The following is a 22104-nucleotide window of genomic DNA, read 5'->3' on the forward strand; positions in this document are numbered from 1 at the left end:
CAGAATGGAAGGCAAGGGGGTGGAAATTTTGGCCTTGCACAGGGCACCGCTGACCAGATTAATACCTAGGAAAGAATGTGTCCCTCAAGCCAAATAAAGCTCCCCACTCCTTCTCTTTGGACTAGAGGAGAGAGAAGCAGATGTCTTAGTGAAGTACTAGAATGTTTTCAGACAGCATGTCGGGACTTTAAAGGATGAAAATACAGCTTCTGTTCTCCCGCTTAGCCTTCAGAGGGGTTCTCCTAGTACAGTGGTACCTCGGGTTACGAACTTAATTCGTTCCGGAGGTCTGTTCTTAACCTGAGGTGCGCTTTCGCTAATGGGGCCTCCTGCTGCAGCCGCACCACTGGCGTGCAATTTCTGTTCTCATCCTGGAGCAAAGTTCGCAACTTGAGGTAACTACTTCCGGGTTAGCAGAGTTTGTAACCTAAATCGTTTGTAACCCGAGATACCACTGTATTTTATTAGTTAAATTTGTATCCTGATATTTCACCATTTCACCGCTCAAGGTGCCTGGTGCCTATAGTGCAAATACAGCAATAATTAATTTTGCAGTGGAGGTTAAAGGAGAGATGCCGGTTTCTCAGGCAGGACGCTGGCTGTTTATTAAGGATGGAAAATGTGTGAAGGCCAGAGCCACTTATTACAGTCAACTTCAACATCCATCCTCTTCACCAACACAAGGGGCTTCTTCTTATGCTTTTATTTGGTGGCAGGTACCCCCCCTCCTCTAAATATGAATCCTCCATTTGTCGGTGGTACAATTGGCACATTTTTAACTACACTTAGGCTACAAACACACCGTACATGAAAAGCACGTTTCTCTGCAAAGAATCCTGGGAACTGTAGTTTACCCTTTGCAGAGCTACAATTCCCAGCACCATTAACAAACTAGTTCTCATGATTCTTTTGGGGGCGGGAAGGGAAGGGAAGTACAGTGTGTACATAGCCTTTTGTAGGCCTCATTGGGCTGATTCTGAGAGAACAGCCATCCTCTCATGTGCCTACTCTTCCTCCCTGAGGGGAAAAGACACCCACTTTGCTGCTGGTAATAACCCTGAGGTGTAAAACACACACACACTGGGAAAAACTTGCAAGGCCCAAAGAACTCATTGGGGGTATTACTTAAGCACCTTCACTACATTCTTGGTTCTGGCTGCTGCTGGACACCATTTTATGGTTTCTGAAGTGATGTGAGATGATGAATCAGAGATTTGAGTGTCACCTGTAAACTGACAAAGGAGAGCTCTTCCACAGCTTTTCAATCGGTGTCTGGCCATTGTGGGGCACTGCTGAATGCCATAGGGTATGGTCAAGAGATATGGGGCAGTCACTGTGGCCAAGCAGCCATTTTGCCCCCACCCCAAAGACGGCGAGGTGAGATGTGCCACAGAATAGTTGGGACTACAGCAACTATCAGTCCAGTCAGCATGGCCCAAGGGTCACAGATGGTTGGAGTTGGAGTTCTTCAGCAACACCTGGAGGGCCACAGGATTTCTGATTAGGTGCAAAAGTGTGGTAAGATTCTCCACTTGGCAGGACAGATAGATGGCCAGTTAACCAAGTGACAACTCAATGTATCTGTGCATATGAGCACTTGGGAAGCTGCCCATCTATATTGCCTTGCCAAGTGGTTAGAAGAAGCAGACCATAGAATCATAGAATCATAGAATCATAGAATCATAGAGTTGGAAGAGACCACAAGGGCCATCGAGTCCAACCCCCTGCCAAGCAGGAAACACCATCAGAGCACTCCTGACATATGGTTGTCAAGCCTCTGCTTAAAGACCTCCAAAGTAGGAGACTCCACCACACTCCTTGGCAGACCAGTCTCCTGTTTCTCTTAATCAGGTGCAGAAGTGTTAGACAATTCTCACCATCTGGTTGGTCAAGATATGAGGCCTCGTTGGGGAGGCGGCAACATTTTCTGGGCCCAGGGATGCATTTTGAAATCTAAGAAACTGTTGTGGGTACCACAAAACACCCATTTCATTGAAGAAAGACTGGTGATGCTCAGCTACCCCCAAACAAATGAAACAGTTTTTAAAGGCAGCCATCGTGCCTCTCTGCAAGAAAAGACAATCACCCCAAACAAAAACAGCTCAACTTTAAAAATAAAATTGAGAAGGGGGCTGAGTGGGCCACAAGGGAAGTGGCTGAAGGTGTTGTGGTGCATATGTGCATCAGGTTGGGGACTTCAGGCCTACATCCATGCATTGGTGTCCTACTGTCTGTATTCTCCCCATAGTATGGAGGGGAAAATAACAAGATGCTTTCAGCCAGATCCCATGCATTTTTATTCCTAAATATTCCAAGCGTTGCAGCCTCCATTGCTTGACAAACTGCCCCAGACCCACACAATGCACCCTTTGGTTGTGTGAAGCAGGCCTCTTATGCCGCCTTTGTGCATTTCCCCTGCTGTGGCTTTAAAGCTGGTTCACAATTTGCATTTTGAATTCTGGTACAAGCCTTCTTTAAACCGCAAAATACACCTGTGGAGTTGACAACTGCAAACGGCACGCGTTTAAATGGCTACTTCTGCAATAAACATGAAAATGGCGACCAGCAAAGAATTAGACTCGTGCTTCAGTATTTGTTGTGAATAAAATCCAGCCATTTAAATTTATTTGTGCCATTCACAACTGCTAAGACTGCAGGCAGTGGCGTAGCGTGGGGGGTGCAGGGGGGGCCGGCCGCACCGGGCGCAACATCTGGGGGTTAGGGTTAGGGGGCGCAAATCCACGGGTTAGGGGGCGCAAATTACTTGCCTTGCCCCGGGTGCTGACAACCCACGCTACGCCACTGACTGCAGGTGCAGGTGTATCTGGTACCTGTTGTATTTGAAAGTGCAAATTGGCTGTTCTTACCATAGACTTGTGCCATTTGAGGCCTGGAGCTTCCTGACAGAGACTTTATGTCACTAATGCGTCATTAAGATTCAATTTTTCTATGCCCTGTCAGTACATGGTCACTCCCCCTTTTTTCAACCTTAGATTTTTCAATGGTATTCCGCTGCCTCTCCCACAGCAGTGTGCGGTCCTTGATGACCTGTTTCTGTGCAATGTTTCCTGACTGCTCCCTCAATCACTACTCTCTTTCCTTCCACCACATGCATGCATATGAATCTGTACTTGCTTGCATGCGCCTTAAACACACACACACAAAGTGCATCAGGAGAAACATTACCAATCCCTAGTTCTCATGTATTGCCATGAGGGAAACTGAGACTTGTGCTTTGGAGGAGCTGAACAGGAAGGGCAACATCAGTGTTGTTTTTCATTAATACAGAGGTCTTGCACAGGACCGATACCCAGTTATACTGCAATTCTGATAAAGAGGTTTTGTGCAATACCTCTTGTGTTGTTATATCTTCACCACACACATTAGAATCTGCCTTCATGCTTCAAAAAGTACCTACGAGCTCCCACACCAGCAGTAAGGGCAGTTGTAAAGATAACGGTAAAGGACCCCTAACAATTAAGCCCAGTCACGAATGACTCTGGGGTTGCAGCACTCATCTCGCTTTATTGGCCAAGGAAGCCAACGTTTGTCCACAGACAGTTTTTCCGGGTCATGTGGCCAGCATGACTAAGCCACTTCTGACAAAACCAGAGCAGCGCACAGAAACGCCGTTTACTTTCCCGCTGGAATGGTGCCTATTTATCTACTTGCACTTTTTAGCGTGCTTTCAAACTGCTAGGTTGGCAGGAGCTGGGACCAAACAATGGGAGCTCACCCCATCGCAGGGATTCGAACTGCCAACCTTCTGATCGGCAAGCCCAAAGCTCAGTGGTTTACACCACAGCACCACCTGCGCTGTGGAACAGCAGGTGGAACACTGTGGAACAGTTGTAACAGGCTATTTCTATTTAACAAAATTTCTGTACAAAAGGAAACCCTGCTAAAATGGGGGGGGGCGTTACAGGCTGGCGTTTTTATAATGGCAATCTCACTTGGACAGTGTGAAAAACCCATGTGCATAAGCGGCACTGATCCCACAATACTGCTCTTAGTTCTCTGGTATCTACAGAATGGAAACCCGCTTCCCCCAAAGTTGAAATTTTGGTGACGGGAGAATGCACTGGAAAGTATGGGACAACATTTGCTTGTTGAAATTTTGTCTAACCTCCTCACAAACAAATCGGAATAAATGCTCATTAAATATAGCCTGCCCCACCTAGCAAGCAAATCAGGTTTGAATGCTCAGGGTCCTCTGGAAACAGCCACACATATAGGGCAGTGCATTAGCAGAGACCCCCTTCTCCCCATGGTCGCATAGCTACACCAGGAAGAACTTTCTGACGGTAAGAGCTGTTCAACAGTGGACCGGACTCTCCCGGAAGGTGGAGAGAGTCCTTCCTTGGAGGTTTTTAAGCAGAGGTTGGATGGCTATCTTCCAAGGATGCTTTAGCTGGGACTCTTGCATCGCAGGGGGTTGGACTAGTATCCATCCAACTCTATCCTTCCTAGGGTGAGAAATCGCGGAATTTCCACCCTACTTGAAAACGACACCCTTTCCCCTAGAAGCCTTATGATGGAGATGGGTTGCGGATGGGAAGGGACGAAGCCTGTCCCAGGACGGAGCCACCTCTGCTGCCTTCCCTCAAGGCGAAACGGGTGAGCGCAAGTGGCCCTTTCCGCGATTCCCTTTCAGCTCCCCCCGAGAGACCCGCCCCGTGGCCTGGGCTCCGCCTCCCTCCCCGACAGGTGTGCGTCGCCACCTGCAGCAAGCCGCACCCTGCCCGCTCCTTTCCCCGCCTGTAACAACAGCCCAAGGCGGAAGCGTTCTGCAATGTCAGGCGCCCCGGCGAACGCGGAGCGGCGCACCCTGCGCTGGCTGCGGCGGGGCTGCGGGGTCCTGGCGCACCTCGCCGCGCTGGGCACCACCGCGCTGCTGCTGCTGCTCTCCAGGCCCGGCACCAGTGAGTTGACTCTCCCGCTTCCATTCCCAAGGCAAAGTAACGGGACGAAGGGGGGGGGGAGGGCACCCGTTCCTCTCCTGGCCCAGGATGCGCCTTGGAAGACGTGCGCCACGGCCACGTTTTTAGGGTACCCAATTGCTGGACCCGATGGCTCGCTTTCGCAAGGTTAAGTGGCTCTTGAGCTGGAGCTTCCGCTCCCTGCGTTTTCTCCATGGTTAGGCCTGCTCTGAGTCGACCCACTGAAAGTAATGGGCTTGGCTTTAGCAGAGTTGAAAGCTTTAGGTTCCCCTTACCTTTCCAGGCTACAAACACGAGGGATTCTACGATCTTTGCAAGGAGAGGTCGATGATTGATGTAAAAATGAACGGACTGCAAGTGATGTGACAGGGTGGTTGAAGGGATGTTAACTACACGCACAGGCAGGAGACCTGCCACTATCACCACCGAAACAGCATTAAACAAATGTGCACATAGCATTGGCTTGACTGTAGTAGCAGTTCAGCCATATGTCCTTGCTCCACTTGCAGTTTCACACTTGTGAATGGACAGACAACCCCCAGACACAATTATTGTGCAACCAACATTTGAATAATGCACAGGTAATTCTAAATGAAGCACTGTCTAAGTAGTTCACCTGAAACAGTAATCCCAACCCAGCTTGCTTCAAGATATCCCTGTCACTTTCTGCAATGAGCTCAAAAACTGTTGGATTAAAGATCTTACACCTTGCATAAGCCACTTTATGGAGCTACTTAAATGTTATTAACCTATGTAATAATAATGATAATAATGATAATAATGATGATGATGATGATGATGATGATGATAATAATAATAATAATAATAATAATAATAATAATAATAATAATAATAATAATAATAGATATAAAAAACCAGTTTGGTGTATGTAAAATTGTGATGATGATGATGATGATGATGATAATAATAATAATAATAATAATAATAATAATAATAATAATAATAATAATAGATATAAAAAACCAGTTTGGTGTATGTAAAATTGTGCAGCCCCCATATTGATTTGCATGTGCAGCAACAGGTTACCAAACATCCCCATTTCCTGGGGACAGTCCCTGGATTTACAAATCAGTCCCCTGACAAAATCCATCTATTTAGTAGGAAGTTGAAAAGTGTCTCTGGATTCATTGGGGGAATCTGATAACCTTAATTTATGGCCTCTGAATGCTCCATCTTTCTCCCAAGGAGCTCAAGGTGGCATACATGACTCTCCATGTTAACCTTGCCGCAACCCTGGTTGGTTACACTGGCGTACAGTGACTGGCCCAAGGTCATCCAGTGAGCTTCATGACTGAGTGACTGGGGCTAGAACCCCAGTCTCCCAGGTCTTAGTCCAGCACTCTAACCACTACATCACAGTGGCTCGTATACACGCATGGAAAAGGTATGTGCTTAACTGTTTCATATGACAATATACACATGTCTTTTCCTACATGGAAATACAGGAGTTCATAATATTTTGAGGTGGATACAACAGCTAGTTGGGGCTTTGTATTGTAAGAGGGCAAGGATATCCATGTTCTGGCTCTCTAAAATCCATGACTGTAACCTCGTGAAAGGTATCGGGCTTAAGCTTTTAACTGAACAATTCAGGCCCATTTACTTCAATGGGAAGCCAAAATTCTGGGCATAATTTCCCAGCTTGCTACTCTGTCTGGCCCATTTGCATAGTGCAGTACAGCTACTCAAGCTTGTTCCCATATATTTTAACATAGCATTATATTCTGCCTAGTTTTCAGCAATCATTTAAATGCTATAGCTGCCTTTTGTAATTTATTAATAGCCAGTGTGGGTGTTTTTGCGAGTCCTTTCTAGTGAAGTCTGGAATGGTTTTTTATCTTCCGTTCTGGCTGCTGGAAGTCTTATTTTAGAACATGACAGCTCTATAGTACATAATGGATGTTTCTTATTTCAGAATCCAGCAGCTTCAGTGAACTTTATAGGGCAGACACACCAGATCTCTGCAGGCTCTTGTTTTTGAAATTTTGATCCGGCAGTCCTATTGTGTCTGTCTGTGTTAACATAGTTTGGCTTTTTTTTTTTTTAGGTTTGAGCTTTTTATACATGCTTTTAATAACTGGGCATGAGTCAACCACAGCTAAGCACTTTTAAATGGAGAGCTTCCATTGGAATTAAGCACATGCATAAGTCTTCCACTAAAATCAACAAGGCAATTAATATACAATTACAATCTGATTCCTATTGAGTTTGAGTGGTTCATGCTGTATCTTAGGAGGACTGGGTGGTATTCAGCTAAGTTTTTTATTCAGAGCACTGCTGTTACAATCAATGGACCTAACTTAGCCATGTTTATTAATTTCAGTGGGTTTACTCTGGGTAAAACTTAGTTGAATATCACTCCTTGTTTCTCCTGAACTAGAAAGGAATAGCTGAGGCCTGCCCATTGGGAAAAGTCTTTTCCTCCTTCCAACTTTTGAATTAGAACATCTTTCTAACCCTAGTCTTAATAGAACAGGAACATGTGGGGAAAATCCACCTACTATAGAGCAGAAGTTCTAAAGTTTCGTATGGTTGGAGAAGTCTTTGTACGTTCACTGGACTTTTTAAGAAGCCCTCCACTTCTGCCATAGAATCCCTGACTGTTGCAAAGGATGCTTCAAGGGACACAGTCCACAGATATAGGGTTCTGGCTAGGCCCGCACAAATTAAAAGTTCATTTTGTGTTCCCTTGTGGTTGCTTATAGCAGGGGGACAGCAGTAGCGGTGGCCATCAGGGGCAAGCTGCATATCAGGGGAGTTTGTTTGCCGCTACAGGTACTGACTTTTTATTGAGGTGAGTCCGATAAGTCCAGATCAGGTTGGTCCATGCTATGGCAAACACCACCTCATCTGAAACTCTTGCAAGAAGCATTAATGAGAGTTCCTTCCACATGCCATATGTTTGGAAAACTTGCAGTGATGAGCAATATACATGGATAGTGGTTATGACAGATCAGACTTCCTAGCTTGAAGGGGCTGCTGCAATCAAATCTGTTGTTGAAGTCATGTTTGTTTTTGGACTGGAACACAGTTTTGGCTAAGCATTTTCTCTCTTTCTTATAGGTTTGTTTTCCTGGCACCCTGCGTTCATGTCAATAGCAGTAAGTTGCTTCCTGCTTATTCAGTACATCTGAGGAATGTTGTCTGTTTTTGCCTAGGGAGAATATAGCAGAAAGCCTAGAGATATGTACACACACTAATCTTTTAGAGAGGTGGAAGGGCTTCTGTCCTCCTTTTGCAGCTGACAATGCACACATTAATTTCTCCCTGTAGTGAGCCTTTCAGATAAACCTGTATTTGCAGTGCCTTGGGAGGTACTTGCTAAAATCCAAAATGCTCTCCAGAAGCTCTGCCAGCACTTCTAAACGGACATGTGTTTTCGTTGTGCCTATATTTCAAGCACGTTTGTGATAATGGCTCCAATAGGACTCTCTTACACATGCTTAGTGGGGTTTTCTTTAAGGCAGAGATGGGGAATCTGTGACCCTCCAGATGTTACTGGACTTAAAATTCCATCATTCCTGGCCAGTGACCCTGCTGACTATTGGGAGGCTACATGTTTCCCATCCTTGTGGTTTCCCCCCACACTTTTACAATGACGTACTATGGCCTCATTCTCCTTGTCACATCACCCCTAACCTCCTAAGTCTCTTTTATGGTTGCCTTTTCACTTCTGACCTTGAGTCACTTTTCACCTTCATTTGCTTCTTGGGTATGTGCTAAGGAAACAATTATGTTACAGGATTGTGTTGAGCTGTCAAACTATCAAGCAGAATAAAGGTAAGTTGGGGAGGCTATTGTTCTTACAATAACATTTCTTTTTGTCCTATCCTATTCTTTTTATCTGCAGTAGCGGATTGGTGTTTGTGCTTCTTTTAAGAAAGAAAAAAACTCTGCAAAGCTTTCTGTATGCTATTTCAATATTTTTTAATAATAATAATAATATGCATGTGCCTTCTACTGCTAAAGAGGGGACATATCCAGAGATGCCTCTCCTCTGACAAAAGGAGCAAATTGCCTGCGAAAGATTTTCTTCCCCTTCCCCACAGCATTACATATGTACAAGTGGTGACACCACTAGACAGAAACTGCTCCCACTCTCCTGAAAAAGTGATTAGCTGTTCGTAACCTAAAATTGCACATTCCATTTCCCTAGCAGATAGTCTCTGTACTCATAATACTGAACTATATTCTAGTAAATTATTGTGTTTAATTTGTGCATTATTTTTTTACAAGCCACCTTGGAGGTTTCTTTGGAACTGAAAGATGGGATTAAAATGGTCACATAAATAAACCCCAGACTGGAACCATCTAGAGTCTTGGCAGCTAGTCTGTTGCACGCACTTGCAATAAATAACTTTTCTTTTGTTGCAAAATGGCACCTCCTAGCTTGGCCCCTTGAATCTTCCTTCAGCCGTTATGCTGCATCTGAAGAGTCAAATATGCCTATCATTGCCAAGAATGAAAGTACTGCCCTATATCAAAGCTTCTCTGTGAACATCTTGCTCTCAGCCAGGAGCCAATAACGTTTGGATTTCAAATAAAGGCCACAACGTCTTACGTTATGCAGCTTTTAAAAGAAGCTGTGGATTGGTAAGGCAGGTCAGTATGATAGTGACCTGTTCTTTTGATTCAGCACTAAAGTGCACACCAAGAAGTAAAGAGAAAGTGTCCTGGGGGAAAACTGGTATCTTTCCCCACCCTGTGGGATGTCCACAAATCTCAAGAGCAAAGCTAGATGTGTAGGGCTGCACACTTCATGCACATCCCCCAGCCATTTAATTCAGGCATGTAGAGGAGCATGGCTGAAAGCCCACCATGACTGTAGACAGTGCTGTGAGTGCATATGCAAAGGATTAATGTTATGTTCTAGCAATGCCTTTACAGAGCTGTTGCCATAAAGCTGTACTTCCCAGTGTTCAGGGAGCTGTGATAGTTAATCCAAATTAAAACTGCTTTTAAGCATACACTATAGATGTACATCTCCTTTCTCTGTTCTTCCTCTGCTGGAGGAAAATGACATATTCCACTGCAGGGCCACTGTGCAAATAGTAACAGATAGGTAGTTTCAATGGTAGGTTGACCATATGTTTTCTTTAAAAAGGATGCAGCCAATACATGCCAGACTTGGCATCTTGACCAATCCTCAGATCCATTATTATTATTATTATTATTATTATTATTATTATTATTATTATTATTATTATTAGTGGGCCTAATAGGTGAAGCAGTAGCGGAGCCCAAAATGGTCCAGCAAGTTCAGAACCAGCACCAGGCTTTGGAGTGCCAATGGGAGGATGCCCCTCCTCCTGGTCACTGCCAGTCCTGCCCATTTGCTTAGCCTCTCCCTTTGGACCCAATTTGCACAACCACCCCAAGGGAGGATGCATAGTAAGAGAAGGATGTTGCTGGTAGGTGAACCAGCAGGGACAGCAAGGAGGAGGAGAACCACCTGGGCCAGGAAACTTCAGGGTCAGCAGCATTCCTCTGCACAAGGATGTCAGCAGATGCGCAGTGGTGCTAACTCCCAATGCCAACCCTGTGCAACTCTTCTTGGTACGTTATAAGCCACCCTAGATAACACCAACTCATGAGACCTGTTTATGTACTTGGCAGAAGAGCTCCCCCTGCCACACCAGACCGTGTCAATTCAGGTTGCAAATGAGAAGTGTGTTCTGAATGCTCTTGAAAAATGAACAACCCTCCCCATCACCAACACCCATACCTGGATATAGGGAAAACAACATGCAGGGGAGAAGGCTGGGCTGAATACTTTCCCCTGAACAGCTAGTCATAAGTGTACAGGGAGTTTACTAGCTATTGGAGCATTGCAAGCATGCATTATTCGACACTTGGCTGCCCTGAGTGGTGAATGAATGAAAGGTGTAGGTTATAGCTCCACTTTTAACTTAAAAACCATCCAGTCTGCAGTCTGAAGTGGTGCCAGTTAGGAAGAGGCTTACTGTCTGCTATGACTACGTACATAACTGGTTCCAAAGCTTTGGCTGTGCTTCTGGTGCTTGTTGTTTTGAAGATTATTTGATAGGGAAGGTGACTCGGGCTCCACTGCTAGGTTGCTAATGGGTTTTTGTATTCCCAGTTCTGCCTGTGCCTGACGGAAGCCATCCTGATCTTCTCGCCAGAGGGCCTCCTCTTCTGCTCCTGCTCCCACAAAATGAAAGTGCAGCTGCACTGGACTGCCCAGACGCTGGCCCTTGTGGCTGCCACACTGGGCTTGGCCTTCATCGTCTCCAGCAAGAACCGGAGTGAGCTTCCACACCTGGTCTCCTGGCACAGTCTTCTGGGCCTCCTGACTCTCCTGGCAGCTTGTGGGCAGGTCTTGTGTGGATTCTGCCTTCGCTTTCCTCGGCTGCTGAGGACCTCGTCCGTGGGTCGCCTCCGGCTCGTCCACATGACGTACGGACTGATCGTTTATCTGCTAGCCACCTTCACTGTGGCCCTGGGCATTTATTCTGACTGGTTTCAGGCCCAGATTAAAGGGGTGGCTTGGTACTTCTGCCTGGGGTTACCTTTCTGTCCTGCTTTGGTTATTGTGAAACAGATTACTAGAACTCGTAAGAAGAGACAGTACATTTGAGTCTTGGATCCCATCAGAACCCACTGGAATCAATATCTCATCCCCATTGTTTTCTCCTATCCTTAGTATTTATAACAGCTGAATTTAGCCTTCTGTTGACACCTGATTCTGTGTTTTGTGTGCTGCGCCGTGTTTTGTCAAAGTGACGTTTTGTTTTGTTTTAGGTCAAGTACATGCTAATACTAGTACTCCTGCATTCTGGAAATATGCTGATTCAATTTTCCAGCTCATTGATCAGGTAGACTCAAGTGCTTGGCTGAGCCTCATGCTTGAATCTAGGGTGCTTTTCCAGAAAACAGGATCAACAACTTGCTGTCTGCATGTTTCCAGTAGGACTTCATGACTATTGTGTCTTCGAAAATAGATGCAGAGAAGCAATGGGGTTGGTTTTGAGCAATATTTCATAGTTTCTTGTGTTTCTTAGATTCTGAAATGCTTCAGTAACTAGATGTGTAGCCACCCACAAGCTAGGAACTTCATGGGTTATACTCACCTGGTTTCAGTGCTTCTAGAATTGTTCTTCCCTCACCTGTCCAATGCCTGTGCTCTCCTCATGGTGATTCACTCCCTCACCAGTTCCTTCTTTCTTTTTAGAATCATAGAATTGTAGAGTTGGAAGGGACACCACGGGTCACCTAGTCCATCATCATCATCATCATCATCATTATACTATGCACCACCTTTTCTTGTGGGGAGTTTCAAGGTCTGGGAGCAGCCACTGGGAAGACCCTCTTCTGTGTCCCTACGAAGTTTGTCCTGGAGGGTGATGGGACCAAGAGAAGGGCCTGCCCCGAAGATATCAAAGCCCAGCCAGGCTCCCAGAGTGGCTTATATATTATCCATTAAAACAAGACAGCCCCTGCCTCAACGCTGCCTTGCAGGCTTACAATCTTAAAAAGAATATGCTATGCCACACAAGGCAAAAAGGATGTGGAAGGAAGGGGGCAGGGAATCAAACTCAGGCACCAGTTCTTAAAATGACTAGCTGGCGTCATTCAAGACTAGGAGGTGCCTGGGGGAGCTTGTCTTTCAGCAGAGCTGATGGAACGAGCTTTCCCTCCCATCACTCCCACTGATGACTCAACATGAGAGCGCTCTTAGACCTTGTTGCTTAAGCAGCTGAAGCAGCAGATAGCTTGGACCTCAGCTGGGTAGGGCTTTATAGGTCATATCCCACACATTGAACTGTCCCTGGAAGCAGACCCACCTTATTTCTGTGATTGTAAGTTGTTTCAAATTGTTTTTAAGTTTTAATTGTAACCTGCCCTGGAACCTAAGGGTGAAGGCTGGGTTGTTGTTATTCTTAAGGAATGATGTGTGTGCGTGTGTTATAGACGTTAGAGGTCACTGTTTCACTGGAACATGAAAGAGCAGGGTTAAGTGGTTAGCCCCAAATCAGTCAGTGAATCAATAGAGAAAGTGGAAATATAATCCCCGCAATGGGGTGAGCTCCCGTTGCTCGGTCACTGCTCCTGCCAACCTAGCAGTTCGAAAGCACCTCAAAGTGCAAGTAGATAAATAGGTACCACTCTGGCAGGAAGGTAAACAGCATTTCCATGCACTGCTCTGGTTCGCCAGCAGCAGCTTAGTCATGCTGGCCACATGACCTGGAAGCTGTACGCCAGCTCCCTCGGCCAATAAAGTGAGATGAGAGCCGCTGGACCTAATGGTCAGGGGTCCCTTTACCTTTTTAAGCATGTGCAAGGCAGCCTCCCCCTGCTGGGAATTGAGAAGCGGCACAGATTGGCTGCATGGATTAGTGGCAGAACACATTATGAGTGTGCAGAAGGCCCAGGTTTGATCCCTGGCATCTACACATAAAGGGATCAGGCAACAAATCACAGAATCATAGAGTTGGAAGGGACCACGAGGGTCATCTAGCCAACCCCCCTTGCAAATGCAGGCATCTTTTTCCCAATGTGGGGCTTGAACTCACAACCCTGAGATGAAGAGTCTCATGCTCTACTGACTGAGCTTCTGCCTAAGACCCTGGAAAGCTGATGTCAGAATAGATAAACAACAACAACAAACCTATGGCTATGTGAAAAATACTCAATAAACAAGACTTAACCGGCTGTACTTTTGAATAAATAAGGTACCTCTGGTTATGTACTTAATTCGTTCCGGAGGTCCATTCTTAACCTGAAACTGTTTTTAACCTGAAGCACCACTTTAGCTAATGGGGCCTCCCACTGCTGTCGCTCCGCCGCAGCACGATTTCTGTTCTCATCCTGAAGCAAAGTTCTTAACCCAAGATACTATTTCTAGGTTAGTGGAGTCTGTAACCTGAAGTGTATGTAACCCGAGATACCACTGTATACCATTCATTGTATCAAATTGTAGATTTCAACGGAAGTCTCATAAAGTTCAACGCAAAAAGCAGAAGACCCAGTGGATCAGTTCATTCTCTAGTCAGTTCATGCATAAGGTCCACACATGTACAAGTATCAAGTCCACCTGTCTGTTATAATCCACATGAAGGGTTGTTACAGTTCCACAGAATCCTTTCACAGAGTCTAAGACAAGGATTTCCGGAATAAGCTAGTCTGACCTGGAGCTAGCTGGACAAATAACCTGACTTGGTATAAGGCAACTTCCTTTATTCCTATACTTACAGCAGTGGCATATCTCACACTCGGCTTAACGTACCACCTCTGTTGATAGTGAGCTATATAGGGAGAAAACATGCATTCTCTTCTCTGGTGCACAACAACCCACTCTTCACCTCCCTCCCCACCCCATTTGCTTCCATCACAAAATTTCCACAATTTCCCATTTCTTGTAATAACTAAGCTCTCCCTCAAAAGTAGCACCAAGCCTGTACTGAATACCCATTGCTCAACACTGAACATCAATTTCCTGCTCTCCAAATATTCATGTTGATTATAAACTAGATTTCTCACCTGCCCTTCAGGTGCTTTTGCCTGGGTAGAATGTGCCTTTGAATAGTGGCAGTGCCTCTTGCTTTCCTGAATGCAGAGATGGGAGGGTGTTAGTGCAGAAACCCTGTTCTTCGCATAGCTGGAATGTAGTCTATTGTACAAAGTTGCATTGGTCGGTTGACCAACTTTTGGACCAATCAAATCTGTTGGACCCGCCCACCATTAGCATGTGGCCACCAGAAAGTGGTCCATGAGGCAATGCAGTCCTTTGGGTGAATAGGCTTCCTCATCCCAAGTGTACAGTTTAGCTAACGGAATCTATGATAGCCTCTGCTTCTGTCTTGGGGTCGGTTAAGAAAATTCCCCAGGGGTCGGTTAGACAAATTCTGGAGCTGCATAGTTTTCCTCCACGGCTCAGAAGTGTTGTTGAGATTTCCCCTCTGACCACTAGTGCCTTTCAAAGGCCTTGGAGTTTTTGCTACGCTCTTCGTAAGCAGCTATTGCTACCCAGGCTACAGCTTGTGCCGTCACATGTGGCACAATATCTTTTTCCATTTAAAGGAACTATTAGTAGGGTGCTACTTTCTTAGGTTTCTTGACCTGACTCACAGGTAAGCAGCTGGAACTAGGCTTTTATGAAAGACAATTTTACTTGGCTACGAGTGATCGCCAAAGAAGAAGAAGAATTAGAATTCATGGCTGAGGCTTGGGAATACGCATTTGCGGCCAGGATTTGCAGTTTGGGGAATTATTTGTGGTAGAATTGGACTGAGTAAGTAAAATTTTGTAGCCAGGAAGAAACCTTTACTAGGGTGGTCTTCATCATGCAGCAGGTTTCCAGATGAGAAACTGGTGGTTTGAATAAGAAGCTGTGTGGAAACAGCGACAAGCACACAGAGTGCAATGAGACTGAGTGTTTGGGTGGGGGGAGGGAGGCTCGGTTAATTTCATTGTACACAGGTTGTACATTGACAATAAAGGTATTATTATTATTATTGGAAACAGGGGGAAAAAGTAAAATCCAAATCTAGCTTTAAGGTACAGGTTATAGGTTTTCTATGCACATTCACAAGACAAATAAAACACATATAATCATTTTCTAAGGGTACCATGTTATTTGGTCAATATTTTGCACAATAAATTTGTTTCTACCTTGTTTAATAGGTTCTTTCCTTAAGGGTACAGTGGTACCTCGGGTTAAGTACTTAATTCGCTCCGGAGGTTCATTCTTAACCTGAAACTGTTCTTAACCTGAAGCACCACTTTAGCTAATGGGGCCTCCTGCTGCTGCCGCGCCGCCGGAGCACAATTTCTGTTCTCATCCTGAAGCAAAGTTCTTAACCTGAGGTACTATTTCTGGGTTAGCAGAGTCTGTAACCTGAAGCGTATGTAACCTGAGGTACCACTGTATATCTTGCAGGAATTTCATATTTTCTCGGCACTAAACAACGTTTTGCAACTTGTTTCATCAGCTAATCAGCATGTAATAGTGGCAGGGAGCACAGCTCTGGGATTTTTTTCAGGGCAGGAGTGATGATGTCATCTGCCCGAGTGCCAGGGTAATTGACAGACCCTCCTTGCTCTGATCAGTGAATGAGCTCGGGCTTCTCCACACTTACTTTTCCTCCGTACTTTCCAGGCATGGTCCACGCTTTAAACCTCCATGTCAGAACACTTCTTTTTTTCTTTTTGGAGCTTTCTGCACAAAATCCCACTCTTTACTGCTGAATTGGAGCAAACAGCAATCTGTGGAAAATCTGAATTGTCATTTGTTGTGTTTCAGCTTTAATGAGAAGGTTTCCAGGGTGAAAAAAGAGCACTAGGGGAGAGCTTTAAAGTGGAGACCTGTGTCTGGAAAGCATGGGCAAAGGCCAAGTGTGGATAAGCCCATAGTCTTAAAGTGGTCTTTAGCTGGTGGTGTGTATTACTCACTTCCAGATGTGGTAAGCCAGCCCTGCTGCATTTCAGGGCCATTCTGATTCAATCTGCTGAGTGGGTCTCTGAACCTCTGCCCCAAAGTCCTTCCCTGATGACACTGTGCTTTCTCTCTCTCCTGCGTTTAAGACACTCCTTGGGTCTGTTGTTATGAGCCTATTATGTTGATCTTCTGCTCTTCAGACGTCACCACCACATCACTGTAGGCAGTGCTTCCTTTGCTATGTAGAAGGTGATTACCCGAGTGATCTGAGTCGCTGCTGGACAATGTCTATAACTTTGCTAGTGATGGATAGTCCTAGATCTTGCTGAACCAGCCACAAATTTCGGCCACCGCTGGCATTAGGTTGGTAGGACTCTGGAAATGGAAAAAGGAGTATCTCCTCTGATTATAGATGTTTGAGCTGAAAACCTAATTCACTCTCCTTTAGCAGCACAGTAACTAAAATGGGTAAGGATTACAGGTGAAGTAGAGCAGAAAGAAAACACTTTCCACGTCTTCATTCCCCAGCAAGCTTCTGCTCGCTCTGCATAGTAATGTTGACACCAGGGTGTCTTATTTCTCACACCAGGGGCTCTTTCCTATCCATCTCTGATTTGCTTCTGATATTTATCTTTTGCAGCTCCCTGCTTCACACTTTCGTTTAGCTGCCATACCTGTTCTTTGGGAAAGAGTGCTCTTATCGTTTTATCCCATCTGCATTTTTAGCCTGTAACGGTGATGGTTTTTGTATTGAATTTCGAGAGAGTGCTCTGAAACAACTAAGTTGACAAGTCCTACTGAGGACCAAGTCAGTCACATGTGTACCCTTCTTGGCACACATTTCAGGTGTGCAGGTGTGTATGAAATATGTATAAGTGCATGCATTCAGGTTTGCAGAAAGGAGTATGTGTGAGTACAGTTATCTTTTTATAAATGAGCCCCTGGAGCTGTGACTGAAATCCTAAACGAACTTAACCTTAGAGAAACAAGTTTGTGTTCTTCATAGACATGTATAGGATTGCATTGTGAACTTGACCAATCTAGATGGGACCATCCAAGAAGGAATGGATTTCATATGAGGATGCAAGGAATGCCACGTGGATTGGGGCGGGGGGAAGGAATGCTGCCTTTTGCAATCTAGTGCCATCCAGATTGAGCTACAACTCCCCGTTGGCATAACCAATGGGTGGGAGTGATGAGAGTTGTAGTCCAAAACCATCTAGAGCAGTGGTTCTCAACCTGTGGGTCCCCAGATGTTGTTAGACTACAACTCCCATCATCCCTGAGCTCTGGCCTTGCTAGCTAGGGGTGATGGGAGTTGTAGTCCAACAACATTTGGGGACCCACAGGTTGAGAACCGCTGATCTAGAGCATGGGTAGGCAAACTAAGGCCCGTGGGCCAGATCAGGCCCAATTGCCTTCTGGATTTGGCCCACAGACGGTCCGGGAATCGCTGCATGGATTGCCAGCACGTGTGTTCTTTCCCTCTCCCTCCCTCTCCCTCACACAGCAGTGCAGCCTCCTCCCTCCCTCCTCCTGGCTTCTCCCTGCCCTGCCTAGAGGAGGAAGGGGGCTGGGCTTTGTTGGTGCCAGCAGCAGCAGTGGTTGCGTGGCTGCCGTTTTAAGCAGCCCCTCTCCAGAGCCCTTTCGTGCACCACTCATCATCCCTCCGCTGCTGCCACCAGCCCCTGCCGCTCGCAAGACACAGGTAAGCAGCCACCGATGCAAGCAGCTCTTGCATCATTATTTTTTTCCCCTTCAAAATATAGTCTGCCCCCCCACAAGGTCTGAGGGACAGGGGACTGGCCCCCTGCTGAAAAAGTTTGCTGACCCCTGATCTAGAGGGCACCAAGTTGGGGATGGCTGCTAGATGGAAAAGAGCCACTTTCCAGGTTAAAGTAGTCTTCATAGCTGAGAGAGGAACCAGCAGGTGCTTGAAAGCAGCCAAGAGTCCGGGTTGGGTGCAAGAGAAGGAAGCTCCCTCACAAATTATTAGAAGAGAGAAAGCAGATAGATGAAAGCCCCTGGATGCGAGTTGCTAGGCATCTGAGAAAAGAAACTCATTAATGAGGGAAAATAATATATAGAGATGTTGGGGGATAACCCTAAGTAGAACAGAATATAAATAAAATCTGAGCAAAGATGGCACATTGGGAGATGCTTTGTTCTAGATCAGGCATAGGCAAACTCGGCCCTCCAGATGTTTTGAGACCACAACTCCCATCATCCCCTAGTTAACAGGACCAGTGGTCAGGGATGATGGGAACTGTAGTCCCAAAACACCTGGAGGGCCGAGTTTGCCTATGCCTGTTCTAGATGCTAGAATAGCAAAGTCTACCAAAATGTAGGGAACAAATTTGGGGTGGTGGTGGTTTATGTTTGAAGGTAAAGATTTTTTGTGCTTTTTTGTTTTGTTTAAGGTGAGGTGGAGTGGTTAAAACTTTAGCAATCTGAAATGCCAGGGTACCCCACCTCTAGAAATGGGGTTGCTGTTAACGCTACTTTCCCTGAGATGCTTGATAAGCAAATCTGATAAGTGGTTTACCTCAGTGTGAAGAGCTGCCACTTCAATAAATGAAGGAATGTTGGAAGACCCCACACTCCTGGCTACTTCACAGGTTGGTAGAAATACAATCCACGCAATGCAGCACTGGGCAACTGTCAGCTTGGGTACCAATTTGTTTGCAAGTGACTCTCCAGCAGGGATGGATGGGAGCTAAGCTGTGCTTTCGATTTTGTAGAATACCAGAGCTCACAATGAGAGGCTCTGCATTTGAAAACTGATCACGCGTGAAACATGATTGACAGTCACATGGAAACAACTTTAGGAAAAACAGCACCTGCCCCTCACAAGCCTTTGGGGGCATTCTGTGTCAAATGGATCTTCTTGGAGCCAACACATGGCAGATTGTGTTATTGCCACCTCATTAGTGTTGTTATCCTATAATGCATGCCTGCCTCTGCAGTATTATGTATATGTTGTGCTCCTCAACTGCCACAAGGGTTGGCAGCATTGCCTGAATCCAGAGTGCTGGTGCCCCTGACTGTATTAACCATATTAACCCCTGAATCCCCAAGAGTAGAAGAACCACCCAGTGCATGATTCTAATTTAGAAATCCACAAGGGGGAGCCATTTGCAAAGGCTTCTCATAGGCAGCATTTAAAAAAAAAAAATCCCAGTAGAAATAATTCACAGTGGAAATTGGATTCTCTGTCTCTGCTATATCCTCCTGCAGTTGTTTTGAGAGACACTCCATATAAATTGTGTTAATTGGTACAGGCTTCTCCAAACCTGAATGCTCATGCAAGTCAGATGTGTCGGAAGCAGTTGCAGTAGCAGGTACTACAGAGAACTTAGTTGTCCAATTTACGGTTTACAGCATGAGCAGCAAAGTAACTCTGACATCTTGTTGCCACCAGGGCAAAATAACCTTTGTGTCCTCTTGCTTGTATTGCAAGCAAATATTACATTTTCTGTTGGCTGGATCAAGGAGCTTGTCCCGGCAGTAATCATGAAAACACGTCTCGTTACATTGGGGAGGAAGAAACAAAACATTTTAATATGGGGTAACCATTATAATACATTTTCTGCAAACACAGTTGCAGAGTAAATAAATGTGTTAACAGCAGTCTTGAACTGCTAATAGCCTTTGGGTAAAGTAAAGGCTTTCCTCAATGGAAACATGTGGGAGATTCCACTAAACAGTACAGTGGTAAAAGGTAAAGGTAAAGGTACCCCTGCCCGTACGGGCCAGTCTTGCCAGACTCTAGGGTTGTGCGCTCATCTCACTCTATAGGCTGAGAGCTAGCGCTGTCCACAGACACTTCCGGGTCACGTGGCCAGCGTGACGAAGCTGCTCTGGCGAGCCAGCGCAGCACACGGAACGCCGTTTACCTTCCCGCTGGTAAGCGGTCCCTATTTATCTACTTGCACCCGGGCGTGCTTTTGAACTGCTAGGTTGGCAGGCGCTGGGACTGAGCAACGGGAGCGCACCCCGCCGCGGTTCGAACCACCGACCATGCGATCAGCAAGTCCTAGGCACTGAGGTTTTACCCACAGCGCCACCCGCGTCCCACTAGTACAGTGGTACCTCAGGTTAAAGACACTTCAGGTTACAGACGCTTCAGGTTACAGACTCCGCTAACCCAGAAATAGTACCTCGGGTTAAGAACTTTGCTTCAGGATGAGAACAGAAATCGCGCAGCAGCGGCGCAGCGGCAGTGGGAGGCCCCATTAGCTAAAGTGGTCTTCAGGTTAAGAACAGTTTCAGGTTAAGAACGGACCTCCAGAACAAATTAAGTTCTTAACCCAAAGTACCACCGTACAGGCAACTCCCAATATATGCAGGGGTTACATTCCAAGGCACTGTGCATTTGAGTGAAATCGTGTATATTTGAAACACAATTAAAAAGCCTGCAAACACCTCATTCTACCCTCGCCCCACCCATTTTGTGATGTTTTTGGATCACTTTCAGGTGTGGACGATGCATGTGTGTGCAGTTGCGCACATATAAAATGCAACAGTCGCTGCCTGTATTCAAACGCCATGACTACTCTTTATCATGGGATATAATGGAGCCATCTTGGAGATACAAGTCCTGTTGGATAAAGTTTGTCATGGACACTTTTTATTTTGGGAATATCATGCTTAATTTCACTGAAACAATTCATATGAATAATGGATTTTTCTAGGAAAAGAGATTCAGTAACTCATCATGAATACCTCCCTCATTCTCTTAGAATGGCAATGGAGCCCAGCTGAGAGGTGCCGGAACAGGGAGGGTGCCAGTCTGACCTCAAGTGGGGCAGAGTTCCACAAAATTGGACTCACAATACTTAATGCCTGGCTCCTCATGGGTATGAGCTGTGCATCTTCTGAGCCATGAGGGAACACTATCAGTGACTCCTCCCAACGATCTCAGTGACTATCCTGAGGTACCATGGAACCAAGAGCCTTGTCACTTAATACAAGTACCTTGAATGTGGCCTGCAAAGTCGCACTCCAGCCTGCAGAAACACTTGGGGGGCAAAGCAGGATCTGTGAGGGGTGTAGCCTGGGGAGAGTTTGGAGAACCAGAGAAACCTCACAGTCTACATTTGGACCTTGGGCTTGAAGTTCCCCAGGCCTAGTTTAGTGGGAAAGAGCTCCTTCTTGGTTAGTGGAGCTCTATTCCCCCCTCGGTTTATTGCATAGTTGTCAACTGTGAGGAATCCTATTTGGAATAAGGGAATTTCCCTTTAAAAAAGGGAAACATTGACAGCTATGGGTTATTGGCTCTAAAAGTTATCTGTGTGAAGCGACTGACATTTCAGAACAATGCACTGCAAGATTGTTAATTCCCCTCCACTATATGAAACATGTTCCCTAGTTAGGCATCCCTAAAATATATTTTAGAAAAGCTGCAGAAGCCTTTCAAGATGGGTACATGGTCCTGAGGGAATAACATACCCAGTGCATTTTGTGTTTTCGATGTTCCTCACAGCCCTTCACAGATATTTCCGTTTCCCACCACCACGCACACACGCACCCACCCCTACAATGGGCTCTGTTTTCTCTCTGCTCCTCTCTGTGGCCTTGGCCTGCCTGGCAGCTGCCTCCCAGTCGCAGGATGTCAGACGGGAGCTGAGCTGAGCAGGCCGCATGGTTAGCCTGGGTGGATGTGGTGACAGATGGCCAGACAATGGAGCTCAGCAGGGCCTTTCCCATAAGTGACTGGTGCTTGCCCATTAGCTTCTTTTCAGT

The 22104-nt window shown here is 45.8% G+C and overlaps 1 protein-coding gene across 1 annotated transcript; it reads left to right on the forward strand.

Moving 5' to 3' along the window:
* Nucleotides 1–4777: 4777 nt before the first annotated feature.
* On the forward strand, nucleotides 4778–11646 carry CYB561D1 (cytochrome b561 family member D1). The gene is made up of 3 exons (XM_081195609.1): nucleotides 4778–4922; nucleotides 8025–8062; nucleotides 11062–11646. The coding sequence occupies exons 1-3, from the start codon at nucleotides 4793–4795 to the stop codon at nucleotides 11557–11559; spliced, it is 666 nt and encodes a 221-aa protein (XP_081051735.1). The 5' UTR covers nucleotides 4778–4792; the 3' UTR covers nucleotides 11560–11646.
* The last annotated feature ends 10458 nt before the right edge of the window (nucleotides 11647–22104 follow it).

Source organism: Podarcis bocagei (genome assembly GCF_964188305.1).
Source record: "Podarcis bocagei genome assembly, chromosome: 5".
Lineage (NCBI taxonomy): Eukaryota > Metazoa > Chordata > Lepidosauria > Squamata > Lacertidae > Podarcis > Podarcis bocagei.

What these genes read in the sequence shown, in the direction of transcription:
- CYB561D1 (XM_081195609.1), top strand. Translation starts at nt 4,793, where the DNA reads ATGTCAGGCGCCCCGGCGAACGCGGAGCGGCGCACCCTGCGCTGGCTG. An exon ending in GCTCTCCAGGCCCGGCACCA is followed by an intron (nt 4,923 to 8,024) that starts GTGAGTTGACTC and finishes TCTTTCTTATAG; the next exon opens with GTTTGTTTTCCTGGCACCCT. An exon ending in CTGCGTTCATGTCAATAGCA is followed by an intron (nt 8,063 to 11,061) that starts GTAAGTTGCTTC and finishes TTGTATTCCCAG; the next exon opens with TTCTGCCTGTGCCTGACGGA.